The 21629-nt window shown below is 33.9% G+C and overlaps 4 protein-coding genes across 5 annotated transcripts in view; 3 read left to right on the top strand and 1 right to left on the bottom strand.

The window, feature by feature from the left end:
• Window positions 1-1137, bottom strand: part of LOC106302870 — a 7888-nt gene extending 6751 nt beyond the window's left edge. The window contains exons 1-2 of the mRNA XM_013739277.1: window positions 1083-1137; window positions 284-1035 (exon numbers count right to left, since the gene is read on the bottom strand). Of these exons, the coding sequence (XP_013594731.1) occupies window positions 284-1035; window positions 1083-1137 (807 nt within the window). The remainder of the gene's footprint in view (window positions 1-283; window positions 1036-1082) is intronic.
• A 1127-nt stretch (window positions 1138-2264) lies between these two features.
• LOC106304853 (GDSL esterase/lipase At1g20120) lies at window positions 2265-4469 on the top strand. The gene is made up of 5 exons (XM_013741238.1): window positions 2265-2787; window positions 3267-3397; window positions 3517-3750; window positions 3827-4082; window positions 4155-4469. Exons 1-5 carry the CDS (start codon window positions 2343-2345, stop codon window positions 4352-4354), a joined length of 1266 nt encoding a protein of 421 aa, XP_013596692.1. The 5' UTR covers window positions 2265-2342; the 3' UTR covers window positions 4355-4469.
• Window positions 4470-6564: 2095 nt separating this feature from the next.
• On the top strand, window positions 6565-9163 carry LOC106305315 (anther-specific proline-rich protein APG). The gene is made up of 5 exons (XM_013741693.1): window positions 6565-7676; window positions 7825-7970; window positions 8074-8307; window positions 8423-8669; window positions 8749-9163. The coding sequence occupies exons 1-5, from the start codon at window positions 6638-6640 to the stop codon at window positions 8937-8939; spliced, it is 1857 nt and encodes a 618-aa protein (XP_013597147.1). The 5' UTR covers window positions 6565-6637; the 3' UTR covers window positions 8940-9163.
• Window positions 9164-9680: 517 nt separating this feature from the next.
• On the top strand, window positions 9681-11375 carry LOC106304954 (GDSL esterase/lipase At5g63170). Of its 2 annotated transcripts, none has more exons than XM_013741334.1 (5): window positions 9681-9987; window positions 10191-10246; window positions 10366-10602; window positions 10699-10948; window positions 11053-11375. In XM_013741334.1, exons 1-5 carry the CDS (start codon window positions 9744-9746, stop codon window positions 11211-11213), a joined length of 948 nt encoding a protein of 315 aa, XP_013596788.1. In that variant the 5' UTR covers window positions 9681-9743; the 3' UTR covers window positions 11214-11375. The 2 variants fall into 2 exon arrangements, with proteins under 2 accessions (XP_013596788.1, XP_013596787.1); XM_013741333.1 differs by having other exon boundaries at window positions 10116-10246.
• The last annotated feature ends 10254 nt before the right edge of the window (window positions 11376-21629 follow it).

Raw genomic sequence — 21629 nt, 5'->3', positions numbered from 1 at the left:
CCAACAATTGAGTCCTTCAAAACCATTCTCCTCACACGCACCTGCAACATAAGGTTATAACAAAACTCAGCCTCCAAACAAACACAAAACTCAGCCATCAACTAAAATAATTCAGCCACCAAATAACACATAACTCAGCCATTAAGTAACTCATAACTCAGCCATCAAATATAATAAGTCAGCCATCAAATATAATAACTAAGCCATTAAATAACAATAACTCAGCCATCAAATATAATAACTCAGCCATTAAGTAACTCATAACTCAGCCACCAAACCTTACCTCGCCATGCTCTTTGATTTCGGCAGACAACAATTTATCAAAACTTGCACGTGTACGCTTTCCACCCCATCGTAAAAGCGGAACGTCTTCGTTATTGATCACTCTCCCAAAACTCTCACCGAAGCAGGCGACGGATTCATATGCCCAAATCAATAACGCGTCCTTCATGTCGCTTATTGTGTAAAAACCTCCTTCTGGAGCCAACGTTTTAATAGAGTCAATCAGAACTTCGTATGCAGTCCGACCCCATGGATACGACCTCATGGCTTCATCGTCGAATACCCTTATTGCACTTTGAAAGGGTATCTTTGAATTGTGATGCAAACAATAGACTCCCATGGCTTGAAGAAGTAGCAGCCCCAACCACTTACGCTTTTCAAAACTCCAAAGCAGACATAACTCTAATGCTGCCTTCAGTTCATCTAACTTGGGTTCCATCCCAAGCGGCACCTTCAACTCCCCCCAAAACGCGTTGTATTGATCAGGATCAAATTTTTCTGTTGGCAATGGACCTGTGTTTAGCCCAGTGATCTCACCAAACTCGAGCAAGCTAAACCTGATGGCCTCATCAGCCACGAGACACCATATCTCCTTCTTTAGAACTCGCAGCTGTCTACACAGTAGATAGTGCACGGTCCTACCAGACCACATGCTTTCGCGTCCAGCTAGCCTAGCAACTACTCCAATGGGAGAGTTCACCAATTCTTCCCACACATCAAGTCCTATTGTTTCTCTAACGTGGGGGAAATGTCCTGGACGGAAATTGTGATTAATATCTTTACCTTCTAGGTTAGAAGACCCTTCAGGTAAAGTCTAGGAGGGTAATCCTCTGATTTAACTTCAGCAGCATCCATCTGATCATATAACTCAACAATAAATCAGCCACAAGAAAACAATAACACATCCGTACTTAACAATAACTCAGCCACAACATAACATTAACTTATTCACGACACAGTGATAACCCAGCCACAAAATGTTTGAATAACCCAGTCACAACAAAATAGTAACTCAGCCACAACATAAAAGTAACTCAGCCATCTTAACATTAACTTATTCATGACACAATGATAACTCAGCCATAACATAACCCTAACTCAGTTGCAACAAAACCCTAACTCAGACGCAACAAAACCCTCAACAAAACCATATCACAGCCGCAACATAACCCTATCTCAGTCGCAACAAAATATAAATCAGGTGAAATATAATACATAACTGACCCACAAACTCAACCAAAACACAATATATAACGTCGCGATATCCTACCGGAAAAGACGAACTCGTAGATAAGAATGCGGCGAAGACGATTTCGTACAAACGATTGAAGACTTCTGATTTCGGGCACAATGATAACAGAGAAAACAGAGTATCACGACAGAGAGTTAATTCGACGAAGAGGAAGTAAACACAGACAATGTCGATGAGTATCTCGCGGTTCCTTCTTCGAGACGACAAAGACAATGTTCTTAGTTAGTTTTTTTTTAAAGTTCGATGTAGTTAGATGGAGAAGAGACAGTTTGGTTTCTATTGTGCTGATGTATAATTTCAATTAGTGATGTGGATTTAATGTTTAAAAATAATTTTAATTAAAAAAAAACTAACCAAAGGTCCTTACAGTCATTTACTATGAGTGTCTAAACATTTTAGTAATTTTTAAAAGATGTTTAACACTATAGTAATAAACCAACTTTTCTTATACATTCAATTAATTTTCTCTAAATAGTAAATGGAAGCATGTTGTATTTTCTTACTTTCTTTTGGATAGAAACAGTGTTGAAGTAGTGTATTTAAAATAATGCAAAACGAGAGTGAGACTAGTGATGAATTACGGAATATCAGGAAAGTTCGGAATGTGTGAATGAATGAGAAGAAGCCATAGAAGACAAGTTTCTTCTTCTTGTAACCATCAAAACCGCATGCTTGTGTCCGCAATTTATTTTTATCTGAATAGAGACACTTATACTATTTTTTTTGTCTTACACTCCTTTATATTCCGGAGCTTCGTAACAAGTTCTTTTTTGTTTCCTTATCAGACGTGTAAGAACATATAACCAATATGATGAAATATAATGTTGTTTCGCCTTCTTGTTCCAAACTATTTCGATGTGTTTTGTTCCTCCCACTCTTTTTTATCTTCTTCGTTGCCTCAGCTAGACGCTTAGAGCAAGTTCCAGAGCCGAGTCCAAGGCCAGCCCCGGTTCCACAACCGAGTCCAAAGCCGAAGCCATCTTCAAGTCCAGGGCTAACCCCAGCTCCAGAGCCAAAGCCATGTCCATGTCCAAGTCCAAGTCCAGGGCCAGCTCCGACACCAGCGCCCCCTAGGACACGTAACACGACGTTTCCTGCGATCTTTGCATTTGGTGATTCAATCGTAGACACAGGAAATAACGATTACATTTCAACATTAGTCAAAGCTAATTTTCCCCCCTATGGCATGAATTTTCCACATGGACTTCCCACCGGTAGATTTAGCAATGGCAAGATTCCTGCTGATTTTATAGGTGACTTTGCCTTTACTTTTAGTACATTTTTTTACTTAAGATTTTTTTTTCAAATTAATCATAAATAACTTTTTTTTTTTACAATATATGGATTTTCACCCAAAAGTTTGAAAAATATGCAACAAAATAAAGTTGAAAAAAATCCATAGAAAAATATTTAACAAAGAAGCTTAGTAAACAAAGAAGATCATATCTAATGATTGTTACTCGCACAGTAACGACGACCCTATTTGCCTTTTTCACTAACTTTGTTCCATTTCATATCTTAAAATTTTGGATTGGTTTTATTGGTCTAAAAATAGAAATTATTAATACATAAACTTATACGTAAAATATTTTCATCATAACTACGTAAGATCATTCTCAAAAAAAAAAACTACGTAAGATGGCATCGCGTCAGCTAAAAAATCAATATTTTTTTGTATTTTCAGTGGAAACATTCTTACTAAAATTGATCTTTTTGGTCTTTACTTTCACAGCGGAATTTTTAGGAGTAAAACCAACTTTACCGCCATACTTGAAGCCAGGGCTAACCCATGAAGATCTCGTCACTGGTGTATCATTTGCTTCGGGTGGTTCTGGCTTCGATCCTTTGACACCTATCGTTGTAGTAATAACTTCGGACTATCCTTCGCCTTTCGAATTACCTCTCCTTAATTAATTAATTTTAAAACCTAATTTCATTTGATAACATTTTTGTTTTCATGTGTTACCAATGTTATACCTAAGAGCGCAATACCGATGTCAAACCAGTTGACATATTTTCAAGAATATATAGAGAAAGTAAAAGGCTTTGTGGGAAAAGAGAAAGCTGAGCACATAATATCCAAAAGTCTAGCCATTGTGATTGCGGGTAGCGATGATCTAGCTAACACATACTATGGTACACATGCAGAAGAATTATTATATGACATCGATGCATATACCTCTTATATGGCTAGCTCTGCTTCAAGTTTCGCTATGGTATGTTGAAATTTGAAAATTATATGAGCCAGATAAAGTAAAACCTGATGAACATAGAGTGATCAAAATTTGGCAGCAACTATATGAATCTGGAGCAAGAAAGATAGGATTCATTGGTGTTTCGCCAATCGGGTGTATACCGATACAAAGAACCGCAAGAGGGGGACTTAAGAGAAAGTGTTTTGATGAAATAAACGTTGCAGCTCAGCTTTTCAATACCAAACTCTCCAGAAGTTTGCATTCAGTAGCCGAGACCTTGAAAAACGCCACTTTGGTGTATATTGATATCTACTCTCTCTTCGCTCATATGATCCAAAACCCCAAAGAATATGGTAACTACTGTTGTGTGTGAACGAGCTTAAGATTATTATTATTTTTCTCATTTTTGGTGGGGAATTTTGCAGGATTTGATGAGATTGATAGAGGATGTTGCGGGACAGGGATGGTCGAATTAGGCCCGCTTTGCAACCAATTTACATCACTTCTTTGCAGCAATGTATCTTCTTATATGTTTTGGGACAGTTACCATCCAACGGAAAGAGCTTATAGAATTTTAACCAAAAAGTTTGTAGAGACTGACATGAGCCCTTTTTATGACAAATAAATGTAGATTTAAGATGTGTCCGTTGATGATATGATTTGGCTAAATAAAAGCTGTAACTCATTTGGTTTAATGTATTTTTTGGAACATTAGTTGGTATAATGTTTCAGTTCCTGTCTATGGTATGATACGTATAATATTAACATGGAACAAGGAATTAAAAAAAGATGAGTGCTTAATTTATAGGGCAATTTTATCATGGGATGATGGGAAAAATATCATTGAAACTTTTTCCTCTTTGAAAATATAGAAGCTGCGCCTAATTAAATAAATCAAATGTAAAAATGCTGTTGAATTTCTTCTAACGACCTACGCTTTTTGTTTATGTGATGATTCAATTCAATAAACAGAATCCATTATCCTTCTTGTTTCACTTAATCGAATTACAAAGAGATAAGATTGATTGGCTGAAATAGAATTATAACTAAAGGTTTTTTTTTTTGAACACAAACTTACTTTCATTCATACTCAAACTTCTTCACTACAATAGAAAGAGAGAATTATCCATCCTCTTTAGCAATAAGCATAAACTACAACATATATATAAGCTAAGCAAGATAGATCTTCAACCGAAGATGACAGCGAATTCAAGACGATGCTTGAATGCGTCGAAGGAACCTTCACAACAAAGTCTGACGACTAAAATATAGTCACATAAAGTGACGTTGAAGTCCTGACCTCATCTACAAAAACTACCAAGGTAGTTTCGATTGCATCTTCAGGTCCCGTAGAGACCGCTCCACAAGATAACAAATCGATGAGAGAACTGAAACAGACTCCCGGAAACGAGTCCGAGGAGACACCTCTATCCATAGGAAGAGGGCATGATGGTGAAACCTTATCCTTAGAAGAGGTTGATTGAAATAGAACCGAGACTGGTGACTTCACCAGTAAATTCATCCCATTGGCCATATATGAAAATATATAGCAAGGAGAGATCCCCCCGGGAATCTTTGAAACACTGACCCAAGCATGGAAAGCCACTGAAATTTGGGTCGAATTTTCTTTTATGGGACTGGGCCTTTGCAGGCTGACTAGCTTCATCAAACAAATGGGCCATGCCCAATCATTAAGAGACATCAGCTCAGTGAACGTTGTCCGTACGAGCCGGGAAGCTTTGGATCTAAGATGTTCTTCGGCGCCGACAGAGTGGCCACCGGAAGAGCTTCGCCGGAGAGGAAAACTACCACCGTCTCGTAGACAACCCGGAGGAGAATAGAGCATCACTTTACAAGATGGAGAGATTGGAGTTTCACCGAGTAGATTCGGATCTGGACTCGTGATACTGTAAGATCTGGCGCCCTTTAGATGAGGAGGAGCAGCACACGGTGGTTGGTGGGACTCGCACCTCTCCGAAGACGAAGAGGTTGAGTTCATCAGTTGAGAACGATGCTCCATACGCAGTTGAAAGGCTTGAACAAAGTCGCCAGAGAGAGGTACGTCAGGATATAAACCCGAAGACCAGAGCTTTGCGGCGGCGAGAGAATCCTCTAGACTCATCGCCGACTCATCGCTGGAAGAAGGACCAAACGAAGGGATAGGACCGCAGGTAGCAGCACGGCGAAGATTCGAAGCTCTCGTCTTCGTCGTAGCGTCTGTCGGGACCTCCTTCCTCCAAATAGCCAAAGAAATCGAACCGGTAACAAGCAGGTAGCACAATGAAACATGAAGTAGAGAGTGACGGAGAAAAGTATACTCGACGCAGATGTCCAGAGCCGGCGAGAAAACGCGTCGCCGGCGCCAGAGGCCATGGATCTAGGCTGAACCTCGAAACTCGTGTCTGGGAGGTTAGGGCGAACTCCATTTATAACTAAAGGTTAAAAACTTAAAATCATATTAAAAGCCCATCAATCTTTGAAATGGCCAACCCAACTTTTCGCCCTAAGACACAGTCACATATACATTATTGATTTTAAGTTGTGTCTTGTGTGGGAAACTATATTACATTGCCATAACCCTAACTCCAAAAATCAAATTAATTGATGATATCTTTTGTGTTTAATCTCTAGATACTGAAGATACTTACGCGAGAGTTAGGTTCCGAGAAGTCACGAAAGATACTTAAGAGAGTTAAGTTCCGACTAGAAATGGAATATAATGTAGGTCTCAAAATGTGTGATGAGAAGCCGTGTCACACAAGCATCTCCAAGACGGCCACATAAATTGCATGCCCTAGTTTACGTAATGAATATATATACATAGGCACACGCAGATTGATATTCATATTGACATGACGGTTGAAATCGCTTGAATGGAAGTTGTCTTACTACTACTTGTAGTAAAAGCATGAAGCAATCTTCTATGGTCCATTCTTGTTCGATACTATTTCGTTTTGTTGTCTTTCTCATATCCTTTTGTATCTTCTTTGTGACAACGTCCCATGCCCAAGTAGTCCACCGACGGCTCTGGCCGTGGCCATCAATACCTTGGCCATCAATGCCTTGGCCGTATCCATGGCCAATGGAACCACCAGAACCTGGCCCACCACCTGGCCCACCACCAGGCCCATCACCAAATCCTGGTCCACCATCTGGCCCATCTCCACGCCCACCAATACCACCTAAGCCGCAACCAAAGCCACCACCAGCGCCTGGTCCATCGGCATGTCCACCAATACCACCTAAGCCTCAACCAAAACCACCACCAGCCCCTGGTCCATCTCAATGCCCACCACCTAAGCCGCAACCAAAGCCACCACCAGCGCCTGGTCCATCGGCATGTCCACCAATACCACCTAAGCCTCAACCAAAACCACCACCAGCCCCTGTTCCATCTCAATGCCCACCACCTAAGCCGCAACCAAAGCCACCACCACCGCCTGGCCCATCGGCATGTCCACCTAAGCCTCAACCAAAGCCACCACCAGCGCCTGGTCCATCGGCATGTCCACCAATACCACCTAAGCCTCAGCCAAAGCCACCACCAGCACCTGCCCCGTCTCCATGCCCACCTCAACCACCAAAGCCGCAACCAAAGCCACCACCAGCACCTGCTCCATCACCAAAGCCAGGCCCATCACCGCCACCACCTAAACCACCTAGTCCAGTTCCGAAACCTGTACCACCACCTGCCCCGTCACCAAAACCTAGCCCACCTGCTCCATCGCCAAAACCAAAACCTAGCCCACCTGCCCCATTACCACCTAAGCCAGAAAACAAAACCATACCGGCCGTGTTTTTCTTCGGGGATTCGATATTTGACACAGGGAATAACAATAATTTAAAGTCAAAGATAAAAAGTAACTATCGTCCCTATGGTATGGATTTTCCTTCCAGAGTAGCCACCGGTAGATTCAGCAACGGAAAGGTCGCTTCTGATTATATATGTTCGTACTCCCTCTCTCCCAAACTTTCACCTTCATCTTCTTTTGCGCCAAAATTTGGCCCAATGTGTCTTTTTTTGTTGATATTGGCTTAACTCGTTTTTAAGTATTTCCTCTAAGTACTTTTCTCATTGTTTCGTGCTTCCACTAGCTACATATTTGGGAGTAAAAGAAATAGTACCCGCATATTTAGACCAGAAGCTACAACAAAACCAATTACAACGAAGCGATCTACTTACGGGCGTCTCTTTTGCTTCGGGTGGTGCTGGCTTCGATCCTGAAACATCTGAATCAGTGGTGAATTAAGATCAAATTGACAATCCCTTAGATCATTATTTATCTTTTGCAACGTTAATTATTATCAATACACTGACTTATCATTTTAAATTATTTAAATCAGGAGGTTATACCAATGTTGGACCAATTGTCATATTTTCAAGACTATATAAAGAGAGTAAAGAAGCTAGTAGGAAAAAAAGAGGCTAAACGAATAGTGTCCAAAGGAGTAGCCATTGTGGTCGCAGGAGGCACCGATCTGATTTATACATATTTTGGAATTGGTGCTCAACACCTTAAAACTGACATCGACTCTTACACCACCCTCATGGCTGACTCTGCTGCCAGTTTCGTTTTGGTACATATTACTATTATCGAAAACACATAACGATTTAAATTAGTCCAAAAAAGAAAACTCATACGATGTGATTTTTTATCAAAAAAAAAATAATTTACATGCAATATTTGGGCAGCAACTGTATGGATATGGAGCAAGACGTATAGGAGTGATCGGAACACCACCGCTTGGTTGTACACCATCACAAAGAGTAAAGGACAAAAAAATTTGTGATGAAGAGATAAATTATGCTGCTCAGCTTTTTAATTCTAAGCTCGCTATTATTTTGGATCAACTGTCGGAAACCCTACGAAATTCTACGTTGGTTTACATGGACATCTACTCTATCTTCAGTAAAATTCTAGAAAGCCCTGCGCACTATGGTAATTATTATTGTTATTATTCATATATGTTGATTATCATATATCATCATATGAATTTGAAAAACATATTTGCATGCAGGATTTGAGGAGGTAAAGAAACCGTGCTGCAAAATCGGATTAACGGGAGGAGGTGTATTCTGCAAAAAGAAGACATCAAAAATTTGTCCCAATACATCGTCTTATTTGTTCTGGGACGGTGCCCACCCCACTGAGAGAGCTTTTGAAACCTTAAACAAAAAACTTGTTAAAAAATACCTCCGTTATATCTGATTAATAACTATCTTTGTTACATTATTAATCTCACCAAAAGGAAAACTTTTGCAACGTATTATATGTAGGCATGAGCGGTTTCTGCGACTAATAATGCAAACAACATTTAAGCCTTTGTTTTGTATCAAACGTGAGGAGTGTTCCTCACCGAGCCAGTCATGTTTATCTAAGATTTGCACTAGATTATGTAAGAAAAAAGATCTACAGTATATTTTTATAAAGTATTTGAAATCTGCATGGAATAACAGCAAATGTTAAAATCTTATAGTTATGATTTACAAGAGATCCAAGACCACTATAACTTAAAAACATTAGATTATTGGGTCCCTAGATTATTGTTGGATTTAAATTTTTTTTAAATTTATAATTGAATTACACCCTCTATCATTCATTTAAGTGTCATTTGTATAGTTTCTAGTGAATAAATATAATATTGCTGCTTTGAAGTAATCAAGTTGAATATAGAACATGAATGATAACCACATTAATATGATTAAATCTACACATTTGTGTAGGGTAAATCACTCTGATAATTCAATGCAAATGTGTGGTAAGACCTGATTTGTTAGGTTTACTAAATATAAATTCAGTCTAATGATAGAAGTGGGGAGTGTTCATTTAACCACAAAATAAATAAGTTTCATACCATTATTTGAGGGACTCGATTAACTCTCTCAACCCTTCACTTGTGTATAAATCTATGTAAACCGATAATGTAAAAATTAAAACAAAAAACACAAAATTAGAGCCAGTAAAAAACAAAGAAAAAACATAAAAACGTACTTAATTAGCAATCTCTTTGAGATGGATTGTATAGCCACAAAGTTTCTAGTAGTATTGTTATCTTTATGGCTTTCATGTATTCATGCTATACAAACTGGAAGATTTCCAGCGATTCTTGCATTTGGAGATTCGATTCTCGATACTGGTAACAACAATAAGCTAATGACAGTGTCGAAGAGCAATTTTTTGCCATACGGACGCAATTTTCCTTATCATATACCTACTGGAAGATTCGGGAATGGAAGAGTACTATCGGATTTAGTTGGTATATTGTTCTTTATCCAACTCATAATCAAACAAATTTTAAAATATTATTTGACAATGGAGTATAAACTAACAGTTATATATAGCTACATTCTAAAAAATGAAATGTCATGATATGTGTATATGTAGCCGAGGGTTTAGGGATAAAGAATCTTGTACCTGCTTTCCGTAGCTCATTTCTTAAAAGTAGTGAGCTTCCTACAGGAGTTTGCTTTGCGTCTGGTGGTTCAGGGTTAGACAAGTTCACTGCATCTATACAGGTAACTAAATAAAAACATAATAGTTATTACCTTCATTAAGAAAAGATAATGATCTTGATTAAATTATCCTATATGGTAACGTTAGTTAAAAATAAACCCTATGTGGACTTCTTTTATAGGGCGTTATATGGGTACAAGACCAGCTGAAAGACTTCCAAAGTTACATACAAAAATTAAGCCAAGAAGTTGGAGACGCCGCTAAAGTTAAAGAGATTATAGCCAATGCCGTGGTTCTAATCTCTGCTGGAAATAATGATATTGCTATCACATTTTTTGCAACTCGGGCTAAGAAATTGAGATACAATATCGAAACATACACTGATCAGCTCATAGAATGGAAAACTACGTTCATGCAGGTATGTAAGACAATCTAAAATGTTTTGGTTATAGTTCTTCTTATTTAAATAATATTGTTAAGTTATAACTATTCTTTAATATGACAATCAATGCAGAATCTATATAATATGGGAGCTAGAAAATTTGCGGTCCTTGGAACGTTACCACTAGGGTGTTTGCCAGGGGCGAGACAATTGAGCGGAGATTTGATATGTCTTCCCCATGTGAACCATGGTGCTAAGATATATAATCAAAAGGTAGCGAATTTGGTCGTAAAATTCAGACAAAGTCTCCCTGATGGCAAATTCGTCTACATCGATATGTATAACTCACTTCTTGATGTCATCGAAAATCCTAGTAAATATGGTAAATTGATCAACACTGGCTTAACTATTAATACATGTGTTGGTTTCCTTGCTGCAGATATATAAAACCAAGGGTTATAGATTAAAATTTTTAATACATTTCAGGGTTTAGAACGGCAAAACCATGCTGTTGCTCGGTGATGACTCCGGTTCCATGCTTAGATTCTGGTAGCCATGTATTCTGGGACTTTGCACATCCTTCTGAAAAAGCCTATAAAGCCGTTCTACCCAATATCGTCAGTGTCATCAGCAATAAACTTGCTTAGTCACTATATTAGTGTAATTTTCTTTTTATATGTTTAGATATTAAGGCCCATGAACGGTGGTTTAAGTCTGGCACTTGCTGTTAGTACTTGTGCTCATCTCTGTGGTTTAGTTTGGCTCATATTACCATCACTAATAAATAAATCATGGATGATTTCATTAGGCCCGGCTCAAAAGATAGGTGGTCTTGTGCCATATAATATTTTTTTTCCTATATTGAATTATTGATAGATGCTTCTAAAAGTCGGATCGATAATTTAAAAGAACTTCAAAATCTAGGACTCTAGAATAATACTCGCTCCGTTTCATTTTAATTATCGTTTTAGATCTGTGGACATAGATTAAGAAATATTTAATTTTATATATTTACTAAATAAAAATATCAATCACAAATACACCTAACCATATTTCAACAAATATAAAAATAAATTAGAATATAAAATTAATAAATTTTACATTAAAATTATAAAATGATATTTATTTTGAAACAAAAAGTTTTACTATAAAATACGACAATTAAACTGGAACAGATAAATGTAATGAAAAAGTGGGGAAAATGGCTTATTCCCTTATGAACTAGTTGTTCCCGGCTTTTTCACACATGAACTTTTAAGTCATGCCAAAAACCACATGAACAATGGAAAAATGATTTATTTCCCTATGAACTAATTGTTCCCGGCTATTTCACACACGAACTTTTACGCCATGCCAAAAGCCACATGAACAACTCTATTTTTTGAATTACATACACAAACTATTGATTTTAAACTAATTTCCTTAAAACCGTAAATGGTGTTATTTAAAAGTTAAATTGGATTATATGATAGGTGGAGAGACGGTTTAATTTGGGTTGATAAAAACATAATACTACGTCGTTTTTTTTTCTTTTTGTCAACTTCTCTTCTTCTTCAAAAATCGTTTTACTCTTCATCAATTGGGGATAAAATTTATTATCATGCAAAAGAATAAAACATTTTACATGATCAGAAAATACTAACTTACACTTACCAATCTCCATGTATTGTCACAAGGAACTATAAAATTGGCGCAGTCTAGGACGCTTGATTGGTTCCGTAAGCGGATGTTACTCTCAGGTTCCGGTTCTGCAGGGATATATATATTCTCCTCAATCCAGAAATTAATGTCATATGATCTCTTTATACGCTTTCTGTCATATAACTCGAAAATATCTACCCCAACCGGTTACTATGTCATATAACTCGAAAATGCAGAATACAATTTTTTATCCTCAATTGATGATGAAGAGTAAAAATATTTCTGAAGAAGAAGAGCAGTTGACAAAAAGAAGAAGAAAAAAACGACATAGTATTCTGTTTTTATCAACCCAAATGAAACCAACCCTCCACTTGTAAACCAAGTTAACATTTAAACAACACTATTTACGGTTTTGGGAGAATTAGTTTAAAATCGATATTTTGTATATGTAATTCAAAAAAAAAATTGTTCATGTGGTTTTTGACATGGCTTAAAAGTTTGTGTGTGAAATAGCCGAGAACAACTAATTCATAGGAGAATAAATTATTTTTCCGTTGTTCATGTGGTTTTTGAGATGACTTAAAAGTTCGTGTGTGAAAAAACCTGGAACAACTGGTTCATAGGGGAACGAACTATTTTCCCTGAAAAAGTGACGACCTTGCATATTTGCACCCTTAGCGCTCCCCCAAAACACTCGCCAAAGCCCGCACTGGATTTCATTCGGCAATCTATGTGCTTATTAGATTTCTATCTATTTTTGTGTCGAAGAAAAATTAAGTGAACATCTCATTAGCTATTTTCCTTGGTTACTGGACGTGTATGTGTATCGAGCCATGTCTCCAAGCTAATTGAATATTCTAAGTTGACTGTTTATTTGATCATCAACTCAAATGGTGGATATGTAAACCCTGAAATCGATCAAAGTTTAAAATTATAAACCCTTGGCTTTACACATCTACAACAAGAAAAACAACCCATATTATCATCACTTCAATCTACACGTAAGTCACAACATCTAGTAGAGTATATCCTTGCTCCGAACAACCGGTTTTCTTTTTCATTATTATTTTTTTTGTTATAAATGCCATGCATAATCTTAATAGATTGGGACCATCAATATTACTGAATAATGCAAGAGTCACATTGCCTATAAGCCACACTAACTAGCTCAAGTAGATTTTGGTTTTCTAATTAGATCGTCTAGTCGTATCCTAACACGTCAGTTCGATAACCCTGGTAATATATGTGTATTAAATTACATTGGACATATATGTGTTTCCAACAAGCAACTCTGAAAATTATCGACTTAAATTGAAAGGATGTGACTATTCCAAAGGTTATGAAATCCATTTAAGTTGAAAGGTTATGTGTTAATTTTAAAAATTGTGAGTATTTAAAATGAAAAATTGTAACTTTTCATATAAGTACCATTTCAAAAAAAAAAGTTTTAAATTGAAAAGATGTGACTATTTAAATAGATTTTTTAAAATCTATAAATAGTCTATGTCAATGCTATACTCAAAATAAAATTTTCACTAATCTAATAAATAGCGAAGAAAAAAATTTTGTACAATAATTTGGTACAAACTTTTAGAAGATATTAAAATAAAACGCTGTCAACAAAAAATAGTAGAAGATTGTGTTTTTTCGGTATGTCACTATTTTTTTTAATATGTAACTATTACAAATGGTTGTGAAAAAATTATTTTCAGCATATGATATATTTTTTATAATAGATTATGGTAAACTATAATTAAAGTGCTTTTTGTAATGATGTGTCTCTTCAGAATATATTAATTCTGTTTAAAAATAATTACTTATAATCTGAAAAGTTATGATTTCCATATCTATCTATTTTTGAAGAACTATAATTAGTCCATGTTCATGATCTTGGAAAAGGGATTCCTCTACACCTTTTTGGTATATATAATTTCAAATTTGTGATCTTGGCTCACACGTTACAAGAAAACGTCGTCAACTCCGACGACAATTAGCGATGACTTATTTCATCGGAGAGATTGTGACAGAATTGCGAGGACTTTCCGAGAACATACGAATCTCGGAAGTTTCCGATAATTCATTTTCTCAGTGTTTTCCTGTAGTGTTATGTTTGTATCATGCTGGGAATAATTTTTCTTATGATAAACAGGATTTGTCGAAAGATTTTCGATATTTTTTCTTGGTAGTTTCTTGGTACAATTAATTTGACGAGGATGGGTTCTATTCTCGATGAGGCCTCGAAACAGTGGAGGGAGAATCATCGGAATTCTCTCGCTAATACTTTTCTCGCTAATTTGTTAATTTGAAAGATATTAAACTTTTGTATTCTAATATTTCAACGGTTATGTTCTTTAGTCAAATATTATGTTCTTTGGTTTATATGTTACTGATCGTAACTCTCTAAACGTTGCAAGGCTAAGATTTATGGTGCATGCAACATGATAAAGATCATGCCATGGTTTCCCCGAACAACACGGTTGTTATTGTTAGGAATTGTTATTAATAATTGGAATCTTATTTAATATTAATAGTTGTGTCTTTTCTATTAATAATAGGAATCTCATTTAATGTTAATAGTTGTATTTTTCTATAAAAAAACTGAGATTAGTTTTTTTTTATAACATCTTACTGAGATTAGTTTTATTTTTTCAATATGCAACCATTGCAATATTTTTATAAATAGATATAATATTTTATTAAGTGTCTTTGTACAAATATTAGTTTTAATAGTTGTGTCTGTCATTATAAAAGTTGTGTCTTTTCATAAAAATTTGATATTAGTTTTGTTTTCTAACATGCAAATACTGAAAAATTATAAAAATAGTTAAAAATATTCCAATAAGTGTTTTCTCTACATTTTTGCATTATAAAATTATTGAATATTTTTAAAAAAGTATTTATAATATGTTAATAGGTGTCTTTATTAGTTTTAAGAGTTGTGTATTTACATATAAAAAAATAATTATGATATCTTATTTCTACATTTTTTCTAATTATGCAACTTTTGTATTTTTTTTAAGTAATTATGATATCTTAATAAATGTCTTTATTATTTTAAGGAGTTGTGTTTTTTCATACAAAAATGAGATTAATTTTGTGTTTTTCAATATGCAACTATTGGAATTGTTTTAAAAATTAGTTTAAATATCTTAACTGATGTATGTCTTTCTACAATTATTAGTTTTAAGACTCGTGTCTTCTCATTAGAAAAGACTAATTAATTTTTAATAAGTTTTTAAATATCTCAATAAGTATATCTTCTTTAATTATATGTATTTTCATATGGAATAGAATGTTTTTTTGTAATGATGTGTTTATTCAAATATATTGTAAAAGTAATATCTTATAATAACTATCTACTCTATCTTGAATAATAGAATATCCTTTGAACAAAACAAAACAATAATAAAATAGTTTTTGATGTCAAAAAAATTATAACTCTATCCAAATAAATGTTAAAGGTTGTATATTTTATCTTTAAAATGTGTTTTTTTCATCTAAAAATAACATTGATTTAAAAGAAGTTTCAAAATATATAAGTATGTATTTTTTCATCTTAAAATTGTGTCTTTTTATTTTAATAATTATGTTAGTTTAAAGTTGTTTCAATGTCTAAAATTTGTCTTCTCATCCTAACTATGTGTTTCTTCATCCTAATTAAAATTTTCATGTGTTTAAAGAAAATTTTCAAAATTTACAAAAATGTATCTTTTATCCTAATAATTGTGTTGGTTAAAAAAATAAATACATCAATTTGATAAATGTGTTATTTATTTAGAAAATCATTATGACACATAAATATGAGAAGATTATTAACAGTTTAAATGTTTTCAACCATTGAAGTGAATCATTGCAACTGTTTGGTGGAAAATTTTCAACTGTTTATACGAAACATTGCAACTGTTAGTGGTGATGAACCATTGCAATTATTGTTAATTGTAATTTTTGGTATAAATCATTGCAACTTTTGGTGTTAACCAACTATTGCAACATTTGGTGTTAACCTACTATTGCACCATTCAGTCTTCAATATAATAAATTGTGGATATTGACTAATCATAACAAAAAATCACAATGATTTTATAAGTTTTCTCATTATAAGAGTTGTGTATTTCATTAAATTGAGATTATAATATCTTAATAAGTGTCTTTATTAGTTTTAAAAGTTTTAACTTCTCATTATAAGAGTTTTGTCTTTTCTTAAAATATTGAGATTAGTTTTGTGTTTTTCCAAAATGTTACTATTGGAAAAAAAATTCTAAAAGTAGTTAAAAATATCTCAATTCATAAGTAGTTTTAAGAGTTGTGTCTTCTCGTTGTAAAAAGTCAATTTATTCTTAATAAGTTGTTTAGATATCTCAATCAATATTTCTTCTATAAATATGTTTTTTTTTCATATGCAATAAATTTTTGAGTATTATTAATAAAATAATAAAGTTGCATAAAATATAATTTTGTAACACATCTATTTCCTCAAAAATTAACAATTATAAACAGTTTTGTAAAAAAATATTTGATGAAATGTAGCATATTTATTTTTATAAAATGAGTTCCCGTGCGATATCGCACGAGTTCTTTACCTAGTATATACAAGGAAAGAAACATACTATTTTAAATTTGAAAATGACCTTTTTTATCAAGATTTATATACATTTTTGGCACAATATGTATGCCAGGTTGATATTGAATACATATCTATTATTTAATTTTGTCAGCCTAGCTAGTTTTTTTTTTTTTTTTTGGCGACGCCCATCTTCTAAGATCAAGCGATAGAAGGGTCTGAGTCATTCCGAAGAGACGCTCTGTCCGGCTGGATCTGATCTATATGGGAAAAAAGAGTACCGCTACATCTCGCCTCCTTAGCGAGAGAATCTGCACGCAAATTCCTAGTCCTTGGTATGCGGGTGATGTTGAGCTCCGAAAAACCGTCTCTTAGAAGTCGGAAAGAAACTAGCTCGTTATAATTCACAATTTCACAATTTCTTATTCTTACGTACACTTTTCCTTTATTTTCCAAAATTTCTTAAAAATTTTTTATTTTCTACTTTAGATACATAAATCTTTCTCACCAACATCCAAATATGAAAATATTATATTAAAATATGGAATGTAATATTTACAGTTTATCTTTTCCTTTTTTTTATTATAGTAATAGAAGGATATCAACTTGATTAAAAAAAGAAGAAATCACAATACTAAAAGCAGGATATCAAGCCCTCTAAGCGCGTCCACGTCGGATTGGAAATTCAGACCAATCATAGAGCTTTAAATTGCCATGTCACACATATTTTTAGTCTTCACAGAAAAAGCCGGGTCATTTGTATAGGCTTAAAACAATTCGAGATAGCCCGTTTCAAGCCCATCTCTTCTAACCCTAATCTTCAACGCCATCGATGATCTCTCCGGCTCTTCCTCTTCGTCGGAATCGCTTCGCATCCCTGCCAATTGCCATTACCACACATCCTCTGAATCATTCAGTATGTTCTTTATTCCTTTATTTATGGTTTCGTTTCTCCTCCCTTTGTTTCTCCTCTTATATAAAAGCTATCACCATGAAATCCACAAGAAGATAAAGCTATTGCCACAAAATCCACGAAAAGTCTCCCATGTCCAGGTATGGGCGTTTATACCAATGCTCTTCTTTTTTTATCTGTAAGAGGTGTTTTACTTATGTTGATGACATGCAAACTTTTTCTGTTTTGCATTTGTGCTACTGGATATCAGAGCTTGCAAGGTGAGGATGATCTCAAGAAGTCTTTGATAGATGAATTATCTCCCTTTTGAGAGATCACTCATTTTTCTATTCCAATAGACTTTCGCGGCCTTCTTTTTCCCCAATTTATGATAACTACCTAAAACTTTTCTTTTACAGCTCAATTACATTTCATTATGTGGTGGAGGTTTGTTCAAAGGTTTGGAAGTTCTTTACAAAAAGAGCCATGATTGTTATATCTTTCTTCGTCTGTACATAGATTTGTTCATGCTTCTTGATTTGATTTCAAAAGTGAAACGTCTCTCATGAATTCTTTTTTTTTTAACTGTAGCTCATTGTATCGAGATTTACATGATCAAAAGTATGAAGAAGGGAAGAAATGATCTCTCATCTAGTGATAACTTAACTTATAGAAAGAGGAACTTTTGAAATGTTTTTCAGTTCAGTCTATGTTATAATTAATTTTTAGCTGTACAGATTGTTAGTTGCTTCACACTACCACTCCAACGATTAAGTTAGAACCGGCAAGTAAAGAAAAAGCTGGTAAGCTTCATATCCAAAATCTTTTATGTTTAAGTTGTTTTGTTGCAATATAATAAAATTAACAATAGTTCGTATTTCCACTATATAATTTTGTCTACTTTGAAAGGAATATGGTCACCTAATTTTAATATCTTGGAAGACATATTACGGGGACTCTAAGCTATAAAATATGTAGTGCTGCATTACAAGGCGTGCTATTCTGGACGAGTATTCTGAACTTGAGCTAACTCATTTAGACAAGTCATGTTTTACTGATTCCAACACTGTATGATTCTAAGTTCTTGAACTAACATGTTTCCTTTGAAAAAAATATCGTAGCTAATACTGAAAATTTGCAAGAACAGTTATATTCAGATTTTGAGAGGTGCAAAAGAATACGCATGAACAGAAACAGTGATATAACATTGGGTGGCAGAGGTGAGAAGCTGCAGAGAAAACAGAGCCGAGAGTCACCATTGGGTGGCCAAGTTATCTTGAGAAGAAAAGAAGAGAGGCTCAAGAGAGCCAAGTGAATGATCAACAAAATTTGGAGGAACAAAAAAGAATAGATACTGACTAGGGAGATTCTCTTGCATCTTGCAAGGAGAATGGTCTTAGTTTTGGTTTACTGATTTTACTCGCTTATAATCCTGAGTCGTGGAACTATATGGTTCATGAAGAATATATTCAAGAGAATCTTAGCGTTGGTGGTCATTATACTCTATAAGAACATGCATGTGAGAAACGAAGTGGATCAGATCAAAACCAGAACCGAGGACTGAAAGAAAAGAGGGTGATGGAATCTGAGAGGAAAAAAAGTAACGGGACACCTCAAATAGAACACTCGACTGATACTTTGGACGCAATAAACTGATGTGTAGTGAAAATTACGTTGATTATCTATTTTTACTATAAATAAGGACATTTAGAATTTTCGAGGTGATCAAACTTCTCTCTTTTCAACTATCTCAATTGGTAGCAAATGAGTTTAAAGACAGCATATTCAAATTCAAATGATATCATAACTTTCATACTGGTACGAAGAAATAAAATGATTCCAACTAAGATTTTTGTATATTACTCACTATATTAGTTTGGAAGTAGTGTTTACAAAAAAAAAGTAATGTTTGGAAGTCATACGGTCAAAAGTGTATAAAATAATATTTTCTATCTTGGAATTCAATAATCTTAAAGACAAAACAAAGTTTAAATCAATTATGAGCTAATAATTGTTGTACATAAAAGCCTAAATTATCTAAGATTAAAAGTACAAAGATTATAATTAAAGTTTAATTAACTTATATTCGTCGTTTTCATCATATATGATTCCAATAATAAAACTATAACAAATAATGAGTTATTCTTTTTTTACTTTTACTTTATTATATAAACATAAAATTACAGCACAATTTAATAGAATAGTAAAGTTACAACCAATTGTGAGCTCTTGCCATTCTAAATTTGTCAGACAAAAATACATTAAAAATTTAAATCTACTAATTTATGTTTTTGTAATTGGTAGAAATATATATATAACAGATATTAAAATATAAATAAACAAATCTCAATTCAATTAAATTTTATTTGAAAACCCCGGGAAATTGAGTCATTAAATATAAGAAGAACTAAATTTGTTAAAATCTAAATACAACATACATATATTCACAAAATTTAAAGCAAAAAAAAAAACATATATACAAATATATTTATTTTCTAACTTTTCTCTTTCTCAGAAACTGATGAAAGTTTACAGTTATATTGCATGCTTGCAATATCTAACGTTCCCTAAATTCCAAATGGCCTTTCATAAATTGGAGAAGCATGAAATAGTTTAACACGTTGAAAAACTTGAAAGTTCTTTGTGTGATGCTTTTTGTCTGCTTTTTTTTGGGCAAAGATGTATAGGCCGAGCAATTAAAATTGAACAACAGAGCGATTTGAAGTTTACAAATGGGTTGAAGACCAGGACTTGAACAAGATTAAGATATTGGAAATGTATTTGACAGCTTATGACCATGATTACTTTTACTGTCCAAAATGAATTTTTCTCCGTAACTGAAATTACTACTATATAGGAACATTATTTCAAAGGTGTGATAGAGATGACATGACAAAATTATGAACGAAGTTTTCACCATACACTAATAACCTTATGACTACATTTCGAGTAGAGTTAGGAAAAAAAATTATTCATATGGGATAAAAACGGTCAAGGATTAATGAAAACAAAACAAATTTTGTAGAGAAAAATTAATGTGTATATATACAAAAAAAGTAAACATAATAACAAATAACTACTATAGAAACATAAATAATAAAATCTAACAAAAAATATATACATTTTGGGACAACCAAACATCTCTATTCAGGGAGCTGCAAAGCATAAGTAACCGGAAATATAAATTTATTGTGGTGACAAGCATTATTCCCAGAATATACAAGGATAGAAACAGATACAAATTTAAATGTTAATACATATTGATTAATAGGCCACATGTTGTTTCTTGACCAGTGGATGTAATCGTTTAAGAGTAACCTTAATTTGTACTATATATATATATATATCAGTACATTAATCCAATAAAACCATTTGAAAATTTAAAAGAGACAAATTAATCGAGATTACAACTACTACTAAGTAGAAATCTCATGTTTTCATAGGCAACAAAAAAAATTAACGAAATAAATTGGGAAGCGTGTTTTTATCTGTTTTTGTCCGATTTTATTCTATTTAAAGTGTTGTGGAACTTATAAATGATACAAATAGTTGTACGACCATAGTAATTCATGTTCCATGTAATCTGTTACATTGATTTGAAATCAATAAAATGATGATGTTATAAAAAAGATTGAAGAAATTTTATACTATTAGAAAAATAATTTGAGATGAAAATTAATGGAAAACAATTTCACAAGTTTTCTGGAAAATTTATGTTTTAATAACTTTAACTCAGATTCAATACATGAGTTAGAGTTACACCTTCTATCTATCGTTCAGCTCAGAAGAAGTTAGAACACAATAATCGAGGAAACACTAACGGACAACTTCCAGCATCATCCAAACTATTTTTCAATTTTAAACTCGGTTTTGGTATTTTGGCAAACTAATAAAAATAATCTAATTACAAAAATGCTAAAAATATACGAAACACTAAAAAAAAAAAAAAAAAAACCATGTCTCCCCTCA

Source organism: Brassica oleracea, chromosome C7 (assembly GCF_000695525.1).
Source record: "Brassica oleracea var. oleracea cultivar TO1000 chromosome C7, BOL, whole genome shotgun sequence".
Lineage (NCBI taxonomy): Eukaryota > Viridiplantae > Streptophyta > Magnoliopsida > Brassicales > Brassicaceae > Brassica > Brassica oleracea.
This window is presented reverse-complemented; position numbering and strand designations above follow the sequence as displayed.

Excerpts from the sequence above, each read along its gene's own strand:
- LOC106304853 (XM_013741238.1), top strand. The coding sequence starts at position 2,343 with ATGATGAAATATAATGTTGTTTCGCCTTCTTGTTCCAAACTATTTCGA. Across the intron at positions 3,398-3,516 it reads CTTTGACACCTATCGTTGTA|AGCGCAATACCGATGTCAAA; the intron begins GTAATAACTTCG and ends GTTATACCTAAG. Across the intron at positions 4,083-4,154 it reads CCAAAACCCCAAAGAATATG|GATTTGATGAGATTGATAGA; the intron begins GTAACTACTGTT and ends GGAATTTTGCAG.
- LOC106305315 (XM_013741693.1), top strand. The coding sequence starts at position 6,638 with ATGAAGCAATCTTCTATGGTCCATTCTTGTTCGATACTATTTCGTTTT. Across the intron at positions 8,308-8,422 it reads CTGCTGCCAGTTTCGTTTTG|CAACTGTATGGATATGGAGC; the intron begins GTACATATTACT and ends ATATTTGGGCAG. Across the intron at positions 8,670-8,748 it reads AGAAAGCCCTGCGCACTATG|GATTTGAGGAGGTAAAGAAA; the intron begins GTAATTATTATT and ends ATTTGCATGCAG.
- LOC106304954 (XM_013741333.1), top strand. The coding sequence starts at position 9,744 with ATGGATTGTATAGCCACAAAGTTTCTAGTAGTATTGTTATCTTTATGG. Across the intron at positions 10,247-10,365 it reads AGTTCACTGCATCTATACAG|GGCGTTATATGGGTACAAGA; the intron begins GTAACTAAATAA and ends CTTCTTTTATAG. Across the intron at positions 10,603-10,698 it reads GGAAAACTACGTTCATGCAG|AATCTATATAATATGGGAGC; the intron begins GTATGTAAGACA and ends CAATCAATGCAG.